General features: G+C 36.9%; 1 protein-coding gene across 5 annotated transcripts in view; it reads left to right on the top strand.

The window, feature by feature from the left end:
- The window catches only part of EXOC2 (exocyst complex component 2), a 137,904-nt gene that overhangs the window by 56,689 nt on the left and 56,754 nt on the right, over positions 1–24,461 (top strand). For all 5 annotated transcript variants that reach the window (XM_052780272.1, XM_052780279.1, XM_052780296.1 and 2 more), the window contains exons 11-14: positions 3,230–3,348; positions 15,944–16,069; positions 19,596–19,720; positions 24,347–24,415. In XM_052780272.1, coding sequence (XP_052636232.1) covers positions 3,230–3,348; positions 15,944–16,069; positions 19,596–19,720; positions 24,347–24,415 — 439 coding nt within the window. The remainder of the gene's footprint in view (positions 1–3,229; positions 3,349–15,943; positions 16,070–19,595; positions 19,721–24,346; positions 24,416–24,461) is intronic.

The raw sequence follows: 24,461 nt of genomic DNA, 5'->3' as shown, positions 1-24,461 counted from the left end.
TTGTCTTACACTTCAGCTTGACTTGGTGTTGAAATGGAATTATCCTGAGTCAGATAATAGGGAGGTTTTAATCCAGACTGTTGTTTAAATTTGGTTTTGGCTCTTTTACTATTCAGTCTAATGTAGTTCCTTTGTATTTCATGAATGCGAACCAGTTCCCCAGTTTTCATTGAAATTCCTAGGTTTTCTGTCATTCACAAAGCTGATGTTGAAGTCTGTTGTAGGCATACTGACCTTAGTCGGTTGGACCTTCTTCTACTGGTAGACCTTAACCTGCTTTAAAGTCCTTGGAGCCAAACTTTAGAGTGCTCTGGAATATTTGATGGCTTTACTTAGAAAGCTTTTGTTTTTTGGACATTACGGTTGTGGTTTAAGCCCAGCCAGCAACTAGGCACCATGCAACCGCTTGCTCACTCCCCACCCCCTTCAGTGGGACGGGGAGGAGAATTGGGGAGGGGGGGGGGGGGGAGTAAAACTCGTGGGTTGAGATAAGATTGATTTAATAACTAAGGTAGAATAAAATGTAATACTAACAACAATAATAATAATATTTGTAATGAAAAGGAATAAAATAAAATAAAAAAAAATTTAAATACAACACCACCCCCCAAAAACCCCAAACCAAAGAACCCACCAAGAAAAGACAAGTGATGCACAATGCAATTGCTCACCACCCACTGACCAATGCCTGAGCAGCGGTCCGTGCCTCCTGGCTAACTCCCCCCAGTTTACATACAGAGCATGAGGTTCTATGGTATGGACTATCCCTTTGGCTAGTTCAGGTCAGCTGTCCTGGCCATGCTCCCTCCCAGCTTCTTGTTACACCTGCTTGCTGGCAGAGCATAGGAAACTGAAAAATCCTTAACTTGGGATAAGTGCTACTTAGCAACAACTAAAACATCAGTGTGTTATGGACATTATTCTCACACTAAATCCAAAACACATTGTACCAGCTACTAAGAAGAAAATTAACTCTATCCTAGCTGAAACCAGGACAGTTGCTAGGGTTCCTAGTGTGGCTTGACATTCTCAGTGCTTTTTTCAGTTATCTTAAAAGATGTAGACCAAATGCACTGTGTGAGAAGCATTCTTAAAATTTTGACACCTGCATGAGGTCTTCGATGTTTTGTATGCTCACCAGGCCCAGTTGCACAGGAAAAAGTACAGTATTGGTATCTTGGGTCCCTTTGTTATGTTAGTTTATGAAGACAATGACCAGTATACATTTATGTAGAGTGCTTCTCATTCATCTGGGTGCTACATAAATATTGCCTATTTATTGGAACTGTGTTTTAAGTTTTGTGTCTCTGAAGAAGGCACTACTGTTTCCTTTCTATGTCAATCTTGAAAACCTTAAAGAGCAGCTTCTTTATCTAACCAAGTCTTATGACCGGTTTTAAGGAAGAATCAGAGTTGTATATGTGTTTGATTCTGGTGTCGCAGAATCTGTTCTGGTGTTTTTTTAGTTTTCTGGTGTTTTTTTAGTTTTTCTCTAGCCCCTTACCTTGAAGCATTTAATCTTTAAAAATATCCCAGCCTACGTTAAAGCGGACTGTGCTAATGTAACTACCAAATGTATTCCGCATGTAGAACAGTGTAATGAAGAAGAACAGGGAGTGGACAAATATGGAATAATTTAGTTCTAATGAATTAACAGAATCCCAGCATACAAAGTGATTAAATTAGTTTTACTACTCTAGATATGCTAATGTGGTTATACTAGTGTAAATTTTTTGGAGGCAAGGTGTGAAGAAAGCTTTCTTCAGAGCACTTCAGATAAGAGGAAATAAACAAAATCCTAGTTTTAAAATCATTTGCATAAAACCTGCTTTTTTTATGAGGGTTTTTTTTCCTTGATATGTTTGTTTTGTGTGTCTCCAGCATCTAAGGCTGAGCAAGACCTGAAATACTGTGGTTTTCCCCCCCAGGTATTCAGTGTTTATCTCTATAATTAGGCTTCAATTCATATTGTCCTCTCATTTTATTATAGTATTCACACTAATAGTTATTTTATACTGTTTAGAAACAGTTTATCATATCACTTAACAGCCAAGTAGATGTATTTTTTTCCAAGACCAGTGGTAATTTTTTTTTATTTTGTGCCTAAGCAAAGACTAAAGTCCCCCTTAACACTGAGGAAGGCTTTGAGCTTATAATTTATAAATGTCACTCTGTCAAAATGGTTGGTTGTGCAATGTTCTCATCCATCCAACTAATCCTACTTTGACAGTTTATTTTTTGTGCAACTGTAGACAGTTCTCAAAGACAGAATTTTGCAACAGAGTCCTAATTAACATTAGGTATTATTGTAGTAATACAGCTTTTGTGAAGGAGTTAAACATTCCCTGCACTACTTAAGATAATAAATTGGTGTACTTCACCTTGAGCATCCTGAACTTTTTAATCTGTCCTGAGTCTCATTAATGCAGAATGTAATGAAGCACATTAAATAGTAGAGCAGCTACTGCTTTTTTGAAAATATTCTTTTGAAAGTACTGTCATCAGATAGTCTTGAATGCCATACGTTAGATTGTATTACTTCTGTGTTCTCTTTGAAATCACAACAGCTGGCTTCTAATACTCCTCTCTGCCTAAAGACAGAGGGTGTTTTGCTTCCTCATATTAGAAGCCCTAATTATTTTTATTATCTCTCCCTGCTTCCCACTTTTTTTTTTTTCTCCAGACTGTGTGTGCTCATCCTAATGCAAAAAACAAACCCAGGAGCTTGTTTTATATTTGTTTGTGCTTGTTTGTGCTAAAATTAATGAGCCGCCAAAAATTAATTCCTTCTGTATTTACTTGTTAAGGTTACATGATGACACAATCAGGACATGTAAAATGGGAAGAAAAATACCATACTTCATGTTCTTGAGATGTCATCACTGATTCCAAGTGAAACATGAAGTACTGAACAGCAACCTTGACAGATAAAGAGCTTGGTTTCCCAAGTACTTTAGTAGAGGCACAACTGAAAATACATATTAATGTGATAATAAATATATACGGTTTTGTTTATTTCTACAAGTTTTTTTGATTAATTTTGCCTCACTAAATGAGGAAGGGAGAATGCCAAGACTTGCGTTTGCATTGGTATGAGTGTATCTTAACAAATATTCCTGAATTTTTAAAATTATGTAAAAAAAATATTTCTTCGTACATCTTTGGTCTGTTTTAACGAGGCCTTCAGTGTGTCAAGTCAGAGCTGTGATTTTTGGACTGGGTTTTACAGATATCTTTCTGATCTTCATGCGCCTGGGGACCCTGCTTGGCAGTGCATTGGTGCTCAACATCAGTGGATTCTGCAGCTCATGCACAACTGTAAAGAGAGCTATGTTAAAGAACAAAAAGGCAAGAATATATTTTTGTTTACACATATATATATATATTTGACACTTAGGAATTTGGCATTGCCTTTTATTTGACAAGTTTTAGTGTACAAATGATATTTGGGGGTTTTTCCCATCAATTTTGATAGCTTTTCACAAAGTTGAATACTGACTTGTATTTTTTTTTTCTTTATTATAAAAACAAAACAGCAGTTGGAGTTTTCTTTGTGTTTAACTTACAACTTTTAAGCTCTTTACATGGGAAAAGCATTAAATTTCAATCATTTATCTAAAGTTTACTGTCCTCTCAAAATAATTCTTTGAGGTCACATGAAGTTTGGACTGTTGTCTGAATCTGCCATTAGGTTTCTTTGTCACAAGATATGCCATTAGTATGTGGATATGCAGGGCACTGGTGCATAGTGGAATAATGTTTAATCTCTTGATATGCAGTGAACGATAATATGGTGTTCTCATGTTCTTTGTTCGTGTGCAGTTTCAAAATTTAGATTATACTGTTCGAGCACAGACCTGTGAGCTAGACAAATGGGATATATAGACAATGTTATATTAATACCAATACGAATACTTAGTTCTTGCTTTCAGGTGTGGCAGCAGCTTAGCTACCAGTTTACATGATCTGTCACATTAGTGTATTTTCAAAAGGGAATAGGTGGGAGGCTATGGGCCTGGCATTTCTAGTAGGAAAATCTGAAAACTGGATTTTCAAACTAGAAAATGGCAAGTAGTGCCTTGTTTCTCAAGAAGTCTTACGGAGTTTGCTGCTATTTCTGAAATGAGTAGGCATGTTGGAATCTGGTCTCTCTTGGCTTATAGGTAACTTCCATATTTAGTGTTAGTGCATGTGTGTACCAAACCAAATAAGGTGTTCTATTCTGAGAAACCATAAAAATTTTACTAAGTTGGATCTGCTGCAGAAATGTGCTGTAAAATTGCTGCAGGAGGCTTCAACTCTCCTTAGCAGAGGTTACATCAGGTATAGAGTTCACAGGGTGCATCACATATGACAGTGATGTCAGTAAGTTTTAGCTTAAAGCGTGCACAGACTGTCTTTGATCTACAACACGGTGTGAAGTGCTGTGGGACCTGCTGGAACACCAGGTTAGTTTCTTGGCCTCTTGGTTGAAATTCAGAATGTTTCCAAAACCTCCCCATTTTCCCTCGTCAAAACCCTGAGACACCACGACCACCACCCCTGCAACATACAGCTATCAGGAGCAAAACTCACTTGTAAAAACAGCCATGGTTAACAATTCTAAGCTTTCTTTTTCTCCTCTCACTTGCAAAATGTTATATAGCCATCTCTCGGCTTCTTAGCAAGAAAAATAGGGGCACAAAGATACTAAGTGCTCAACGCTTTTTTTAGTAGTCTATGTAATTCTGATATGCAGGCTCCATTAAATGAATGGAAAATGTGTCTATAAATTCCTAGGCTTGTCTTGAAGATCTCAACCTGTTTGGTGTTTTTCTTGCAACAAATCTGCTTACCTCAGCCTTAATATCAAAGGGGCTATTATGTTAGCAGCTTTGTTTGGCTCACAGAAGAGGGAATTTAAATAACTTGAATGTCCAGTAAATGCATGTATGAATAGTTAGCATTTGTTTCATACATGCACTAAATATTAATATATTATCACTTTTATTAAAAAGCTCATCAAACTTCAATAGTTTTCTTCTAGCCTTTTATGTGGTCCTTACTGATGTAGTTTTTGTACGTTGTAGATTTTTTTACAATCGTAAAATACTCAAGAATTGATCCTAGTTGATGGAATTTTTCACTTAGTATCTAGTAGGACAAAGGAAGGTTGCTAAAAGTGATTTTTCCTTTCCATAGATCTTTAATTTTGGCATATACTAGATGGGAGAAGGAAAAAAGAAAACTTAGAAGAATTGGTTTTAACTGCCAAGTAGTTACAATGCTGATTGTGATCAGAGACATGGAACGTATTTTAATCTACTTTTAATAGATGTCTGCTTTTCAAACAGGAAAAGTGTGGGTTTTTTACTCATAGATATCAAATCGGTTATGCAAGACTGAGGAATCTAATCAAGTTAGAAATGTGGTTTGTATGTTCATAAATTCACAGGCTATTTTTAAGAGAAAATAGTAATAAATTTTCAAACATTAAAATACTCCACTTAAAACATGCTTCCAAAAAAGATTATTTTGTATATCAAGCATTTGGAGGAAGAGGTAGGTCATAAGGCTGATACTCTAATGAAAAGGGCATTAAAACTTTCTCTAGGTTTCCCTTTTCAACAGGGGTAATAGACATTGTTTCTAGCCGATGGTAGTCTGCATATGCTGGAATAAACAGACAGCAATTACAGTTCCACCTTGAACATACCAACAATTTCTGGCTATTCTTAGCTTATTTCTTCTGCTGACTGTGAATCTGTGGGTTCAAACTGAGTCAAAACTTTTCAGTATAGTAAACTTAAACCTCAGTAGCAGACTGCATCTATTTTTGCATTTGTGCACAATTTTTCCACTGAGTTTGTGCCAAAGCATTTTGCTGCTATTTTATTAGTTTTCAAAGCAGAGCTGTGCTCCGAGTTATTGCACATGAATTTTACTACGTGAAATGGATTTGGAATTAGACGAGAGCCTTTCTTTTCTTACCTAGAAAAGTCTTTTTTGAAAACTCTATTAGATATTCTGGACAGGATTTTTGTAGCTGATTGTCAAACAGTAAATATTCTCAAAGAATTTGTTTGCTGGCCATGATGTGTTCAGGATGGGAAGGTTATCATTGCCATTTTTTGCTAAACAAGCTAAAAACAAAACCCCAAGTGAATTCTAAGGAGAACTTACTCCAAATTCAGTCACTGATATGACAAGCCAACAGTGTACTCTGTGGGACAGAATTGTTCCAGTTGTCTCCACACTGCTAGGGGGCTGACCCTTTAGTCATTACAACTTAAATAATTTAATTTTCTTATTTAGAAATAGCATCTTCTCCTGTCGTCTTTAAGAGATTTAGTGACACATCATCTCATCCAGGCCACTAGTAATGGCACTCAGGACAAATTCCCAATATTGACAAGAAGTAAATCTACTTTTCTACCTCCTTTGTAGGTTCTTTATCTTTGTCTGATGATTGCCTTTATTAATAACTATACTTTTAAGGCTCTTCTAAGCATAGTTGAAAGGTGCGAGCTAACATACATGCTCAGGTGGCTGAAGGTGCTATCAGAAAAATGTGTATTAGAGATGTATTTAAATACATGTTTATTTTGGTTTTATATCTAAGTATATATTTTTGATCCAAGTGTGACTCCTTCACTCACAGTAGTACTATCACATGAAAAGTTTAAAAGAAAAAAAAAAGCCACTGTGCTTGGATATTACTAGAGATTAACTCCTTTTTGTAGAAATACTCGGCAGTTGTAAGCACGTCCTAGAACTGTGAAGTATCATAGCATAGTACAATCTCTGCAGCCTTAAAGAAGAAACTGTGGCAAGTTTACAGGGTTGTAATGGTCTTGGAGTGCTCTCCTGGAATTTGTTTCAGGGGTTAGCAGAAGTCCTATGTGTTTCAAATACTGTCTGTTTTCAGTTAATCCAATTTGTGTTAATATTATTTCCAAAAACTGAAAGGTGAATCAAGCTGTGCTAAGCTTTGTCAGATAATCTGGCGGTGTGACTTAAAGGCTGACAACTACCAACAGCAAATTATTCAATTGGATGTTTCCTTTGATTTTAATAGACAATTATTAATCGTAAAAGATGCGGTAATCTGATCATTAGTTAATTGGTTGCATTTATTTCAATGGGTACAAGTAGGATGGGGAATTTTCTCAAGTCCTGTGTATGAAGTACGTTACAGCAGCATTTTGGAGTGTATTTCCCTTGAATATCTCTGTATGTGTATTAACATACTGCTTCCCCTCAGTCTAAACAACCCTGTTGGTTTGCTGATTAGTCTTGAATTATGTAGATTAATGTTTCCTTACAGGCTCGGTTATGACTGTTGTTACCCATCATTGCCTTTAGCCTATCTTATCTCTTGCTCTGTATAGCCATAGCAGACCTTCCTCATTTTTGAGATTTAAAAAAAAATGCAGGCAGGTGATGTTCATATTATGAGAAACTGTTGGAATCTAAGCCCACCTGTTTTACGGAGTGAGTGAATATGCATCTATGACAGCAGATCAAAACTTCTCCTGCTCTGAAGTACTCTGAAGTATGAGCAGCCAGGACAAAGAGACCAAACAGCATAGCCAAAGTCTTAGTAGAAGCATGAGGCAGTACAGGGGATGTCCAAATCATAAAGCTCCCATGCTTGTGTCCTTACATTAAGGTGTTCTCCTGCTTCTCTGATGGTCAGATTCTTCCATTAAAGGTGCAGCTGTAGATACGGGACCTATGTGCAGCTGGCTGGAGCTCTAGCTCTGCTGACATAGTAATGCTTGGAAATATATGTAGTTATTAACTTTTTATGTTTTGTTTAATGTATCTGCCTTACTAATGGAATAGGCAGTTGTGCTCTCTTATTGTTTTTGAAACCTTTTTTTTATGATTATGAACTTATTTCCTGAAGCATTGATGGATTCCTTTTATAAATCTGGTCACATCACACTGTTGCTGCCCACTGGAAGGACGTGAAGTAGGCAAAGCCAGTTTGCTGCTGTTACTGTGTCGATATGTCAGAGAGAGGGAAATGCATGAGACTGAATAGACAGGGAAAAGAGCATTTTTTGAAGGCTATGAATATAAAGCTTAACATGGAAGAGCACTATGCTCACTCAAAACTTTCTTAAATCTCTAGCAAGAGATAGTTGAATGATAAATTGAATTGTGCTGGTATTTTATGCCTTGTATTTGCTAAAGTCTGAATTGCTGCTTCTGAACTTTGAACTTATGATTTGTAAAAATCTGGGGACTTTCAAACCTGGATAGTAACTTTCAAACCTGGATAGTAACTTTCAAACCTGGATAGTAAATGGTTTCCTTCAATTAAGATTTTACATATTTGTAATTTTTAACTTTACTTGGCAATTCCCCTATTATTAGGGTGTAATTGTAGTTTTTCACTATGGTTTATGCTTCCCAGACTTGTTGGAGTACAGGAAACATGGGGGATATAATGATGTAAAATGATATGAAAATAAATGTAAATAAATGAGGTTTAGTTTAAAATTTGCCTGGGGCACTGGGCAGATAGCCAAAATGAGTTAGGCAATGGGATTCTTAATATGAGTATCAGGGAAAGAAGCTATGGATGTTAAGACTGTTTTCTGTGTGGCCAGTGGTTATTTGCTTAGACTTTAATAGTGGCTTAGTAGGTTTCATGATCCTTTGAGCTAAAATGGATAGGGACTCTAATCCAGTTATCATCAAACTGACTGAAAAAGTCTTCATTTCTTAACAGGTCTTTCTGAGATATTATGTAACATTATTGCAAATAATCTATCTGTTAATACCCTTTACAAACTAAAACTGTAAATGGAAACACTAACACAGTTGTGGTGTGATCTTTCTGCTGCACTTCGGGTTGCAAAATATATAATATACGACCTATTAAAGTTCCCAACATGGCAACAGTTCTTGAAACGGGAGTATACTAGTTCACTCATGATTTTTATTGTAGTTCTTATTGCTGGAAAAAAAAAATATGATTTTTGCAGCACTCAAGAGTATGAAGCACAGCTCTCCATATATTGTAAAAAAAACTGTGCAGGGTTTTTCTCTGCCAGAGTAACAGCAGCTGGATGTAGTGTGAAGGAGAGAGATGGATGCTTAGACCATGTTGCTTTTTCTTCTGTGCCACACTGAGATTCTATTCACCTTGCAATGAATGATCCATCTTTGTTAGATCAGACAGGCCAGCAAGGCTTGTGTCAAAAGGGCCTTTTCAATTTGTTATCCTAGCAGCTGGTTCTCTTCCATTGCCTTTGCTTACTGTACATCTGGAAGAAGACTTCTTGCAGCTGGGAGCCATTTCATGTCTAAACCACATCCCCTGTCCATAGCAGAAATACCCTTTTGACAGCAGATGTCAAGCAAACCCTTAATGGGTTATTAATTAAAAAAAAAAAAAAATTGATCAGTACAAAGTCTGACGCTGGATTTGTTTTCCGCTTTTACCACCTGTATCTGTAACTTTGCCATTATGTAGAATTTTTAGTAGAATCTGACATGTTCAGAAGTGCAGGGGGCATTCTAATTTTATTTAATACTTTAAATAATATTTAAAGTATTATAAAGACAGTAAATATTGTGATTAAAAAGCAGCACAGGGAGTTTAAAATCAAAATTGAAAAGATGACTACTATTGAAGATAAAGTGAAACTCTTCTGTGGCCAGAATTTTACCTTGGTGTCTGCTCCAGTCTTTTAAGTTCTTATTCGGGCAATTAAGTAAAAGCAGGTTGTTTTCAACGTTGCTGAACATCTTAATGTCCGCTGGTGCATTTTACTAGTGCTAGTAAAATGACGTCATTTTTATTTATGTGCTGAACTTGAGGTGTTTGGTTCTTGCTTCAGTATTTTTTGGCCTGCAGGACTGACAATAAGGCTTACCCTTAGGCTGTGAAATACATACAACACCACTAGAAATAATTAGTCCAATTACCCTTTTTGTGGTAAACTGAAAAATAGTTTCAGGATAAATATATTTAGTATAACAAAGAATAGCCTTAAGACTTAAAAAAGCATTCATTTTTAAATGTATTCCAAACATGTTTTTTCCATAGAGTGCAGCAATTCTAATCTTCCGCACTCATATCTCTGCTAGAAATACAACATTTTCTTTTTGATCATTTAAAAATGTCAGATTCCTAATAAATGTAAGGTTAGAAAGAAAAAGTATTCAAGAAAAAGAATAAAATGCAGTCATTCATCTGTTGAGCAGGTTAATTTTTCAGTAATTTCTCCTGCTCGCCTAATTTCTTGCCTAGACAAATTGAAATTCTCAATGCGGTGTCCTTGAAAGGAATCTTATCCTGGTTGTGTCAGTGCGGGCTCCAGGCACTGTGTGTTTGGTCAACAAGCAACAGTGGGTGGTCAGGCTGTAGCACAGGACAAGGGCCCGCTGTGCACAGGAAAAAATGTTCAAAGGTGTTTAAGGGTGGTAAGGAAGTCTGCTGCCCTTCAGAGAGTCCAGAGGCTATAGATCAGCCTTCCCTTGCTATTGTAGCCTGTGAGAAAAGTCACTCTAAGATACATAATGGATGAAAGAATACAGTAACTGTATTCACCTGGTTGCACATCTGTAGGGTCTTTTTTGTTAATTTAATCTTGCTCATATACATGCTGTATACGAACAAGTCTGTGTAATGACTGATGTTTGACTTACCATGGAAAATCGCACTGAAAAACTACTCAGCCCGAGGTTGGTCACTTGTTAACAATTTTCTTTATCACTGCAAAAAGTACTGGCACTATATTATCTCCCGATTGACCAATAGCTTTTGTAAAAACCTTTAGCTGAATGTCACATAAGTGATGCACCGGGCTGGCAGAATTGCAGAATGGCTGAGGCTGGGTTACAGAAGGGAGGTGAGAGATGTGCAACTCCCATGAGAAACGTCTGCCTGTTAGACTGCGGGGGGGGGGGGGAAATGAGCAAAGTTGTGGAGCAATGGATATTGCAGAATAATTTTTACACTCAGTTTGGTAATAGTTTTGAAATAAGAACTTAAAGCTGCTTTTAAAGACTTAAATCTTTGACTGGTTTGCAGATCATGGAAAAAATCTATTTTAGGAAAACTTCACGTTGTCTTTTTTTACTGAGGCTGCAACATGCTGCCTGCAGGTAATGCCTGCAGGTAACATCTCAAAAAATGGGGTCAAGGTATGTACATGAGCCATAGGTACTGCAGGCACATAAGTACCCAGTAGCAACTCCACTACTGATAAAATTAGAGGAAACCTGCAATTAGGGGTCAGCACAGGTGGCTTTTGTTTTACAGAAAGTGAAAGCACAAATTAAATAAATGACCTCAAAAAGCATTGCACTTTTTTTTTCCCCAGATCCTTATTTTGGTGACATCTTACCACACTAGAACAGAAGAGGTCTGAACAAAACCGTTGAACTATTTATATTTTACACAGTATCTGAATGTTTTTATTTCATTCTATGTACGTTTTAAAATATCTGTGCACAAAAAGTTGAAACCCAGTAAAATCCTTTTTAGAAAAAGCCATGTTAAGATCCTTAAAGCTTCTTATTTGATCTTCTCATGATTTTACATGTAAATGTAACAAGGCTTTAATTATACATCTGGTTTGTCATGACCATTTGGTGGAAGAACAGAATGCAATACATTTATTTTTCCTGTTTCCTTGGTTAAATATACAGTTGGCACGGGAGTCACTGACAGATATGCTCCATGTAGATGCTGTATTTTGGAAAAGAAAACCTTCTGTAACTTCAAAGATGCAGTATATTAAAAAAAAAAAAATAGATCTGCCAGGAATGTGTTGTTCATGCTGTTTATACAACATCTTAAAGCCTGTGAGGACAGTAAAAAGTTAATTTCTTGAAACTTTAGTTTGTTCCTGTCCTATATTCAGGATCTAAGAATGTAGAAATAGTACACAAATCAAATAATGAATAGGCAGTAAATTATTATTTGGGTAGTTTATTTAGGTTTATAAATATTATTGTCTAAAGTCCATACTAATGCTAGTTCATTGTATTACTATGACGCTAAATTTAAGCTGCTGGCTCCAGAGTGGAAACGAGTTGGGATGGGAGAAAAATTGTTTGTAAGTTAACTCTTCACTTTTTTACAAAATGTATGCATTAGTGTTCAGTCTTCAAGCGCTATCTTCTGGTCGGGTGAAAGCAAAATCAGCTTTGCTAATGTAGTCCAGATGTTTATTAGTCCTGAGGGTATATGTGCTGTTGTAGTTCCCTGCTGCTGTGTTATACTTGCTTGTAATGCTAGACAACCAATTAAGAAATTAGTTCATGTTAAACTTTCTTTTCCTGGTATGGCTGCAAACTGATGATGTGGTTTTTCTGGTGGAACAAGAGAGTATTCTTTACATGTTTTCTGTTACTGGTGAATATATAAACCATTTGGGCGGCATGGGGTTAGTGTATCAGCAGCAATACAGAATTTTCAGGTTTTCAGCTACCTCAGGCTAAATGGTTTTAATTGAACTAATTCACATTAAGATGTTTTGGTAAGTGTGTCTGGTTTTCTTAATTCTGAGGTTTAATGGGTACTGTCATTTTTAGAAACCATCTGTTTACAAGACATTCCTCATATTAACAAGGTATTCGAAGGGTGAGAGCCTAAATTCTATGTGAAGACATTGAAGAGGGAAGTTTTGGTGTGTCATGGCTTTTTCTAATTGTTTTTTTGAAGATAACATTGCTGCACTTTTGGATTTTTGGTTCTGGTTTGGTTTTTTTACATGTTTTAACTAGCAATGCCTATGACAATTCTGATTTGTCCTTGGCATACATTTTTTTTTTTCACCCAAATAAAATGCAGATATGTAGAATCTCAGAGTCAAATTCTTATGTAAGCCCAAGAACTACGCAAGGCACTTAAAATTTCTCAGGGTCTTCTGTATAATGTTCTTTTTATTCTGGGTAGAATCTCTGTCAGATATTGAATGCATGCTTTTTTAATCTGGAGAGGGAGAAATGTTTTTTGTTTTACTTCATTCTGCAGGCTTGCTGGAACACTTTCACAGAAGTTAATGTTATAAATTTGTAATAATGAATATATGTTTTAGAAGTTATAGGTGTTTAAATCGTAGATGCACAAGATGTGTGACCTTACACAGATCTCTATTACATGGGCAGTTGCATAGTATGTGTCCATAATTAACTATTTCCACTTGCAGCATCCGTACCTACTTTAAAAGCTTCTGATAGCTTTAGGTTTTGTCCTTATTATTCTGTATCTCCAGTTCATTCAGGAGGAAAAGTCTTTCCCCAAATTCATGTTCAAACTCATTGTAGAACTTCTCAATGGTGGTAGTGGATGATATACTTAAGTGACTGTAGCAGAGTCCATATTGCTGAAAACTCATCAATTTTAAAGGTGTCATAAAGACACACCGTTTTTAATAAGTGGTGTAGGATTTAAATAGTCAACAGAATGATAGAACAGGCTAAAGATAGCCCAGATGGGTTCACCAAGTCTGTTAATGCAGTGTCTGTCATAATTGTGAACTACATAGCAAATAGATCTATTTACTTAGGTGTTTTATAATGTGAACAGTAATAAGATGAATGGAGGAACTGACAGCTCAATAATGACAATGCTTCAGTGAGGCCACAGTGAAAGGCCACAGGAAATCTATTTAAAAGCGGTTAAAGAATTATGGGAGGAAGAACTTCTTTCAAAAGGAACTAAAACTCAATGCTGTCACCTATTGGAAGTTTGTGAAAAGTTTCACAATACTTAATATTGCTCTTTAAGCCCCAGCTGTTGAAGTAAAGTGACTAGGTGTATCTTTACTGGCATACTGGTCTGACAGCAGCATAAATTCAGAATAAATATTCTCCAAATCCCTTTTACTTTGTGTTACTCTTGAATCTGAGCATTGCAATGTTGCAGCTGGTGCTCTTACTGTGTGGCCTTTCCGTTATTTTAAGTGAATGTAGGTATTGATGGGAAAGATCAAGCAATATAAACTCAACACCAAGATTCTCACTACAAAATTCAGCATGAATTACCAGGAGAGGTTTCATCTCGATATAAGAAAGAAATTTTTTTTTTTTACTGTGAGAACAATCAATCACTGGAGCAACCTCCCCAGGGATGTGGTAGAGTCTCCATTGCTGGAGGTTTTCAAGACTCAAGTGAACAGGGTGCTAGATAATCTCACCTAGGCTCCCTTTCCCACAAAAGGTTGGACCAGATGATCTTTCAAGGTCCCTTCCAACCTGGATTGTTCTGTAATTCTATGAATTGTAATTAATTGAAGTTTAGCTGTTACGGCTCAGTTGGCCAATGCTGAAATCATTTTTGATGGTTACTTTCAGAAATGTATCTGTATAGTGAAACGCATAAAGCAGCAATTTAGACTTTAAGAGAAATACTGGCAATGTTACAGTACATTAAAAAAATCATCATGGTCTGCTCATTAGGATATGGTTATTTTCCAAAATATACATTAGACTCCAAGTATCCACCTCTACCAGACTAGATCATTGCTTAGGAGTTGGTAATAGTGACCTACATATGGACAGGCACCCAAAGGAAAAAAAATAATTATTTGGTAACAGTAACTGGTTCACTGGGAAATATTTTGTGTGTTTGTGGATATGTGTAAGTGTTGGATGTTTTACAGACATGCAGAAGCATACAACGCCATTAGTTCATCTGCTTCATGATGGATGTATTGCTTCTACCTGAACTCTACCTCCTACAGATGATAAGCAGCAGCACAGGGACTATATACAGCAAGTGAGGTGATACATAACAGAACTCTAAAAACGAGCGCCACAACTCTAAGAGCCAATAAATGGCCATTGTGACTAGTGACTATTAAACTAATATAATGAATGCTTGTAACAAATTAGTTTTAACATGCTGTGGTCAGATCTGTCATTATCTCAACCCTTTGTGCCCCACACTGTTGTGGTTTAACCCCAGCCAGCAACTAGGCACCATGCAGCCGCTCACTCACTTCCCCCAGCACCACCCAGGGGGATGGGGGAAGAGAATCAGAAGTAAAAAAGTAAAACTCATGGGTTGAGATAAGAACAGTTTAATAGGACAGAAAGGAAGAAAATAATAATGATAATAATAACAATAATAAAATAACAATAAAATAAAAAAAGAATTGGAATATACAAAACAAGTGATGCTCACCACTCGTCAACCAATGCCCAGTTAGTTCCCGAGCAGCAATTTCTGCCCCACCCCCCACCTGCCCAGGCCAACTCCCCCCAGTTTATATACTGGGCATGACTTCACATGATATGGAATACCCCTTTGGCCAGTTTGGGTCAGCGGTCTGGGCTGTGTCCCCTCCTAACTTCTTGTGCCCCTCCAGCCTTCTTGCTGTCTGGGCATGAGAAGCTGAAAAATCCTTGACTTAGTCTTAAACACTGTTTAGCAGCAACCGAAAACATCAGTGTGTTATCAGCATTCTTCTAATACTGAATCCAAGACATAACACTATACCAACTACTAGAAAGAAAATTAACTCTATCCCAGCCAAAACCAGGACAACAGGTCAAACAGCTAAGAAGTAGTTGAACACTCTGCCCTTAACTGCTTCAGCTGGAGGCACAAGAAATTGTTGCTGTTGAATATTTAGACATACACCAGAAAAAAAGTGTGCCATATCACTAATGGCATAAATACATATTTATCTATGGCTTTTAAGCAGCTAATTGTAGCGCATTACTTAAAGTAAAAACAGAGAAACATACAGACCAAAGAATGGTATTTCCCACATGGTACTTGTGGTTTTGGCTTTTCTACTGGAGTCAATAGTGGTGTTACTGAATAGCGTTTATGTAGATTAACAGACAGTCTAATGAAGCAAGACTATTGTCTTGTAACTATTGTCTTGTATCACTTCAGAATTAAATTAGAATTCCATGTGCAGCATGCAGTTCCATATCAATTGATTTGCAAATTCATTATAACTTTTTTTTTCTCTCTCCCTAGGCAACTCATTGCTCCACAGCCCCATGTTAGACCTGGACAGTGATGTGCGTTCATCACCAATTGGCCATCTCAGTCAAACTGCTTCATTGAAAAGGGGCAGCAGTTTTCAGTCTGGCCGTGATGATGGTAGGTATCTGTTTTATTTGGAAAATCAAAGCTGCAGTTCCCTATGTCCAGTGTGTGGTGTAGTCAAGAAACCCACATTCTGTGTGTTTGTTTTGGTTTCTTACCGAATAAAATTCTTTCTTCTCATGCATTACCATTGCTTACTAAAGGGGTCCTCTGTGTTTTTTGCAAGCAAAGAGCAGTTCATAACTGAAATCTGCTTCTTAAAATGTAGACAAGGTAATAGGAGTCTTTTTTTCTGTGAAACCAGAATATTTTTTTTTTTGCATACATAACCATCTACTGCCTACCACCTTTTGCTGCTCTTAAACCTTTTGCATGTGTTTGCTAAGATGACTCTCCTTGCATTTGCTCCTTCTGTGACTTCATATATATGATCCTTGTTCTCTAATTCTGTAAACCCAGAAAGAGAAACAAAAGTGTGTGACTAAGCTCGAGCAATGTGTCCACAACCAGCTGAGCCCTTGTGTGTCATATGTGTCTTCAACACCGTTATCCAAACAGCTTCATCTCAGGAGTCTTTCAATGGTGACATCACAGGAGACAGAGAACACATTTTTCACAGGATAGGTCATTTCGTAGCAAAGTACTTTTTTGCAGAAAGCAGGTTTTTATGAAGAACTTTCTGACTTTGGTCTGCTTTGATGTTGCTCTTCTCCCAATTTTGTGTTCTTCCTTGAAAAAACATGTGTAAATATCTGAGTTTTTTGAGCAAGAGAAGGAATGAAGGGATTCTTTCAAGAACATAAAATGAAGAATAATGAGAATTGTACATTCTTGTGCTGCCACAGTGTATCTTCACATGCAAGACAATTAAATTGCGTCACAGTTTGAGGTTGAATGTTTGGATTTCAAAATATAAATTAGACACTCTTCAAAATATACATGTATACCAAGTAATTACATTACTGTATTACTGTTACCCTTGTCCTTTCTCAGCCCAAAGCCTTGCATGAAATTGCTTGACAAGTGTTACAGTGCAAAACAGTAAATTGCTGCTTGTTCTTGGATACCATCCACTAATACACATGCCACACTTAATGTAGCAAGCAACATCCAAAATCCAGTTTATTTTTTCCTTGTTTGAATTCTTTTGCATGTATCTCTGCTTAAATAGTTGCATCTATGGAAGGCAATTTCAATTCAATTGGTTATCTTTGCTTTTAGAGTCTTAGTTATGGATCCATAACCTTTTACAAACTGGAAAAGATAAGTCTTCAGCAAGCTTTACAGATTCTGTAACCAGCAGTTTAAACCAATATTCAAAGGAAAACTGAAGGATCGGATCATCATAATACCTTAGTAGCCCAATCTACTGGGAAGACCCTAGAGTTAGAATGAGTTGCCTCTGAGTTGAGTTCATTGATATTTAGGTGCATGTGCCCACTGCATGCTTAGGAACAGTTGAAAGCTCTACCATCCTCGCTCTTCTCTGAGTGGAGAGCCAAAGCAAGCCAACCGCTTATGATACCTGTGCAGGAGCTGCCGTTCCCAATATGCCGTGATGTCCTCTGTTTTAAGGCTGCTTGTGCATCCTTTTGGTTTTTAGCAAATTTAAGGAATGGCACCTCTGAGGTTTTTTGGTGTTTTGGTGTGTTTTTTTTCCCCAATGTGATTGACAATGATTGTCCATGAGATTGTTTGAACTAATTACTTTTGAATTCAAAGCTGTAGCATTCAAATGACATTCAGCTCTTACTTAAGCATATGTTCATGAGGATATATAAGCAATAGCTCCAGTTGCATCTTTAGGATGTTATAGCTATTATTTGAATAGCTTTTATTAGCTGTTTTTTATTAGCTGTTATTTGCTACTGGGTCTAGACCAGTTCTCTGACAGTCATAAACCAAGCTGGCAAATGGAGTGCTCTGACATCCTATCTGTGTCCACACTATGAGCTTTGCAGGTTGAACTTTCATGAAGTTTTCATGCCTCCTAAACAGATGCATCTCTATCAGCAGAGTTACACTTCAGTTACATCAGAGTCTCTCTCCAAATTTTGGGCTTCCATTGTGATTTTTTTTTTTATTTTCAAATACTAATCCAGAGTTCCTAAACTGTTTGGCCATGATGAAAAAGAACATTTTGGGTAGTGCAGATATTTATTTGTCCACTAAATAAATGGACCAGTAATTGACCTGCATCTCAACAAGTGTATGCTGCTGAAAGCATGCTGTACTTCAAGGAGATTCAAGACTGGTTACCAACACAATAAAATAGTGAGGCTCTGGTGAAGCATACCCAATGTGCTATTAGGCAGCTATTTTTGCCAAACTGGTGAATTCCTGTTCTGTGTAGGCAATGTTCCCTAACAGATTAAAGACAAAAAGTGCAATTTCACCCAACATTTTTCTGCATTTCCACAGTTATGTAGGATAATATCATGTTTTCAATTTTATCATTTATAAAAGACCAGAGTTTATACCAAAAATACCCAAGAAACATGGACCTCTTTAAATGTCATTTGGTTTGTTTTCTTTTGGTTTTTTTCCTCAAAAAGCTGTGACTTCTTTTTCCCAATATTCTAAAGTAGACTCTAATTCTTGAGTTGAAATGTAAGTCTCTTACTACTGTTAATGTTATCTGTATACCCTGTTTTGTTAAAACATCATAATCGAGAAGTTTTAATGGAGAAGGCAGATGGTTACGGAAAAGTATTTCACAGTTTCCTTCGTTTTCTGTATTAATTGGCACCTTTCTTCTGCCCTTTTTCAGTTTTCTCTTTACCTTCCCCCCCACAACCTCCCTTTGCCCTATTTGATAAGAAACTGAAAAAAGTCATCTGCTGCCAAAATGTAAGCTATTTTCCTGATGGGTTTTGATAGCCAGTGTATCAGGAGTGTAAGTAGGTTCATGAAGTGAGAGATGCCGCGGTATTATATGTCATGATGGTGTTCTTCAAGAATCTCAATATATACTTAGTGATACATTTACAGAGTTTAACAAAAATGTTGGAATCTCCCCTCTTTTTCAGATAAAACATTTTATCAAAGAAATGGAAATGAAGATGAGAGGTTGCAACTTGCCCCAGGCCACAGTGGAAAATTTTTTTAAGCTTTAAATAAAGCAGATCTTCCAATTCCCACTGTTTGCCTTAATCACTAGCATATCCTAGCAGCCCTGTTTCTTCAACATCACCACCTCATCATTTGAAACTTCTAATGTCTTGATTGCTTTCATGTTACCTTACCTTTTGGAGTGGTTTGAAGACAGAAGGCCATCTGAATGGATTGTTAGGTAGATTGCGTTAGGTACCCCTACAAAGGGACCTGTTCTTTATATACTGTCATAGTGCTGGCACCTTGTAAGCATATGAGAAAAGAAGAAAGACCTTGTATGTGTACCAGTTGTGTACATATATACGGACCAAGCTTTAAATTTTTTCATTCCTACCTGAAAGGTTTTATTTATACACTGTATAGTCACTTGTGTAATAAAAAGCAGCAGCAAGCTAGTGGTACATTTTTTATTATTAATTCAAAGGTTTTTTTAATTTTTCTTTTTCTGTCCCCTCTCCCCTTTTAGCTTGGCGATACAAAGCTCCTCAGCAAGTTGTATTTGTTGAAAAGTTGACAAAGCTTGTTGTAAGTCAGCTGCCCAACTTCTGGAAGCTCTGGATTTCTTATGTGAATGGAAGTTTATTCAGTGAGGTATGGATTGTTCTATATAAAAGACTTCTAAGTAACAAAGGTCCATAATAATTATGTTTGAAATATTATATTTCACTGGAAGAAGTGATGACTTATTTTAATCAGAGAGGTTTATAAAACAATATGTAGACTCTTATGCTTCTGAGAGATGCTACCTTGACTATAAGGCGTCTTGCAATACTAACCTGTAGAAGTGAGATTTTTCTTTTTCTTTTTAAAAGAATAAAAGCATACAGTGGAATTACTTAGAATTCTGCCAGTCGTGTGTCTGTGTGTGTTCCAGATGCTGGAGTCAGTATCTGTGTAGTTTCACCTGTTACTCATAGCGGGCCAGCTGCCCTTCACTGGTGATCTGAAGAAATAGCAAATTGCGTGAAGGACAGAGATGTGTAAAAGACGAAGTCATACAGAAAAAAGTTGTTTCCTTTCTTTGGAACAAGAGTACTCATTTCACGAGCTTTAAGTATTTGGAAGTGAGGATAGGTTGAAGATCAGAGTTGCAAAATGACCAAGGCCCAGAGCAGTATACACAGACATACTACGGGGAGTCTAGTCTGGAAGTGCAGTCAGCTGCCATCACCTGTGCTTCTAGTCCTTCTCGCTCAGATGATATGGTTTTTACAAATTATGTAAATATAATCTTGATACTCCAAGAAACAGAAAAAAAAAAAGTAATGATTCATGATGTGCTGGTTTTATATGCACACTATTAACAGATTTTGAAAGGATACATCTCTCAATTAATTTCATAGGAGTAGTATACAGCTCACTATCATAATCATTACCAGATAAATACAGTAGCTTTTGGGTTTGTGTTATTGCTAAAATTTGGTCACAGAATGACATTGTGTTTTACAGAGAGTTCAGTTCTGATTCTCAAGCCATGTTGTTTCTTCTCCAGAAGAACTGTAGTGATGGCATATTCTCAAGGAGCAAATCTGACAAACACATGATTGAAGTGTAGTGAGAGGCAGCACTCTGTTCCATCAACAGATGATAAGGCACTCGTTCACACCTCATCTGCATAGCTATCACTGGGAAGTCCTGCTGACTGCAATTTGGACTCCCTCATTCTGGGTCCTAAAAAAACCTCTGGTCTGTAAAGAGATATAGAGATAGTTGGGATGATGCAGAGCAGGTCGAAAATAAGTGTCGTGGTTTAACCCCAGCCAGCAACTAAACACCACGCAGCCGCTCACTCACTCCCCCCCACCCAGTGGGATGGGGGAGAAAATCGGGAAAAGAAGCAAAACCTGTGGGTTGAGATAAGAATGGTTTAATAGAACAGAAAAGAAGAAACTAATAATGATAATGATAACACTAATAAAATGACAACAGCAATAATGAAAGGATTGGAATGTACAAATGATGCGCAGTGCAATTGCTCACCACCCGCCGATCGACACCCAGCCAGTCCCCCAAGCGGCGAATCCCTGCCCCCACTTCCCCGTTCCTATACTAGATGGGACGTCCCATGGTATGGAATACACCGTTGGCCAGTTTGGGTCAGGTGCCCTGGCTGTGTCCTGTGCCAACTTCTTGTGCCCCTCCAGCTTTCTCGCTGGCTGGGCATGAGAAGCTGAAAAATCCTTGACTTTTGTCTAAACACTACTGAGCAACAACTGAAGACATCAGTGTTATCAACATTCTTTGCATACTGAACTCAAAACATAGCACCGTACCAGCTACTAGGAAGACAGTTAACTCTATCCCAGCTGAAACCAGGACAATAAGCAAGCTTTTGAACATGCATATTATTCAGATCAGCTATTATATCGAACGTAAAAGTTTGTGCATCTGAAACTTCTCTGTTTAACTGTTGCTATATCACTGCATTTATTGAGGTTGCTTTTATCCTGCCGTGCTTACAGTGTCCTGCTGTGCTTAAATACTTAAGTCATCATGGCTACAGTACTGCACTACAAAATTATCCCTAAAGCAGAACTGCAGCCATAGATATCTACTATTCTTTGCTGTTTTGTAGAAAATAAAACAAAAACCTTGGGAAAAGGGAATTTGGAAGCTTATTTTGTCACTTTCCTTTTCTCTGACTAAAGAAATAATTTCTCAAGCAGTCATCCTATTTATTGCCACTGTCTGTAAATCAATATAACATTTTCATATGATGATGCTAATGGGTACTATAGCCCTTTGTATGTTGAACACAATATGCAGAGCATTATAGCTCCAGTGAAATAGATTCTATTCGTGATCCTCATTTTACATGATAAAAATCAAAAGAAAGGTGACATTTACTCATAACATTCAGTGAAAGAAGTAGAATCAAGAATAAACCTTAGTACTGTTGACTCTCACAAAAATAATGAATTTCTGAAGGGAAATTACAACCTTTATATTTAATTTCCAATGGTACTGTTGTCAGACTTTACAAATTCACCTGTTAAGTTATTGTGATTTTTTTTTTTCTCTTGAGTACAATGAAAAAGAAAGCAATTTCTAGAGAAACTGAGACTTGAACTGTAAACAAGGTTGAGAAATTCTGCTCATGAAAATGACTGCAAGTGGAAAATGCAGTGATCTTATGTCATGTCTGAACAAAACATTATTTCCATGTATTTAAAAAAAAAAAAAAAAAGGTGGTGGTGGTGGTAGTTTTCCTGTTAGTCTTTAAGGTACATCTGCTCTTCTGTAGGGCCAGATTCTGAGCTTGTGAGAAATTAATCCCCATATATTTGATTTCTTCTGCTCCTTTGGTCCTTATAGAAGCCCCTCAAGTTCTTGGGGAGAGAGGAGGGATGATGCCCTCAGTTCCTTTTGTGTGTTCTGCATGCCATAATCAACTGAGAATGAGTGGGAGGAGCGGGTGGCATAAACTAGAGGGCTGCTTCTAGAGCATGTAGGAGTATCTGTCACCACATCACATTCAAGACTTGAGGTTTATATGTTTTTCTGTCAGAAACCATACAGATTTTAATTGTCTATGAAGAAATTTCTTTTACCATGTTGCTTGCTATTTATTGTCATTCAGGAAGCAAGGTGATTGCTACAGTTTTTTAAGAAAAGTCCTATGAAAATGGTAGAGGGTCATTTCAGTTAGCTTATTCACATCTTCAAGACATTTTAAAAATTTGGAAAGAAAATCCCCACATATGAATTTCAAACTGTATTTTTTCTTGTTCGGTTTGTACATGTTTGGGAGTTTTGGGGTGGTGTTCTTTTTAGTTCTGAAAGGTTAGCTATATGCTTTAAAATATTGTCAGTTGAAGATTTACGTGGTATTTTCAACAGTTTAAAAAGTTGAGTTCTTTGAATCACTCTAGGTGAAGTCACATATGTGAGTAGTAACCGTTGGTCTTACCACAAGATAGTTTTGGTCTGTCTGTGCAGGAAAGGTTTAAGATTGGTCTTCAGCAAAACCACTAAGAAAAAAAAAAATATCAAAAGATCTGTGAATTTTTTTGTTGTTCTTTTAATCCAGCTGTAAAACAGTATGAATTTTAAGCTACCTGAATTTTAAAGGAATAGAGCTTATTTTCTTTTTAAGGCATTAGAAGAGAGAAGTGGGTATTATATGCAGCAGTAACTCGAGTGTTGTTCTCCTTGTCTGAAACTGTATAATTCAGAGCTTTAAAGTACAAGAGTTTCATAGCTATGTATTTTCCAAAACTGTTAAGCAGTTTTATTTTTCTCTAGTTTTTGCTTACTTCAGAGGATTTGTTTTACATTAAAAGTCTGAAATGCTTTAGCTAAAGAGGGAATTTGAAAAAGACAGCATTTCAAATTAATCACTTGAAAGTAAACTGATTCTCTTTGAGAACACTCTTGTCATGTTATTGCACTTCCTGTCCAGTAGATGTTGCTGTACATACATAGAATAGGAGATTTTCTAACTATAAAATTCTACATCTGCACTTAACCCAGTATTTGAAATAACTTTTAGTTAATATACTCTACCGTGTTCTGAGTAGACTCCACAGAAGGCTAGAACTACAAACAGGAAGACTATTAGTCAAACCATGTTTTTCTTCAACTGTAACTGCCTCATGCAAAGTGTACTCACGTTCCTCTGTTTTCAAAGCAGCAAACTGTCCATGAAGATGCTGATTATTTTGCAGAGTCTCTTTTACAGTTAGTTGAATTCAAGAGCATTGTCAACAAAATGCTGTTCCTAAAAACAAACAAAAACCCCTCAGCCCTCCCCCCTCACGTTACAATTCCAAATTGCCCTCATTCCAAGAAGTGTCTCCCACTTCACATTGACGTCCTTCTCTGCACAGCTTCCATGCTGAGAAAATAGTTTCTTCATATAGACTTGATGCACAATTGGACTATATATGTTTTAGCTCTCACTAACATTGCAGTGAGAAAACTTTGACCTCATGAAGTTTGTATTGCTTGAGCTACTCTTATGCTTGTCTCTGACTTTGTCTTAAATACACATTGTTCCTCAGAAGTAAACATTAGCACACTGACCTACAGTAAGTAGAGTTTATTGATAGAGATATATATATAGCCTTTGTTTTTTGAGATGTCATGAGTTAGTTTTTATAATTGCATCATAAACTCATTGGTTTTCACTTCTTCACTTTGAAACCCCCCTTTTCAGAATTATTTTAACAGTGGTTATGAGATACTTACACTTTTCAATTTTCTCATTTTCACAAGACTGCTGAAAAATCTGGCCAAATGGAAAGATCAAAGAAAAACGCTAGGCAAAGACAAAATGATTTCAAGGTAAGTTATGGGGGGAAAACCTTGCTTTCTTTCAGTTGTCCTTCAC

Source organism: Harpia harpyja, chromosome 1 (assembly GCF_026419915.1).
Source record: "Harpia harpyja isolate bHarHar1 chromosome 1, bHarHar1 primary haplotype, whole genome shotgun sequence".
NCBI lineage: Eukaryota > Metazoa > Chordata > Aves > Accipitriformes > Accipitridae > Harpia > Harpia harpyja.
This window is presented reverse-complemented; position numbering and strand designations above follow the sequence as displayed.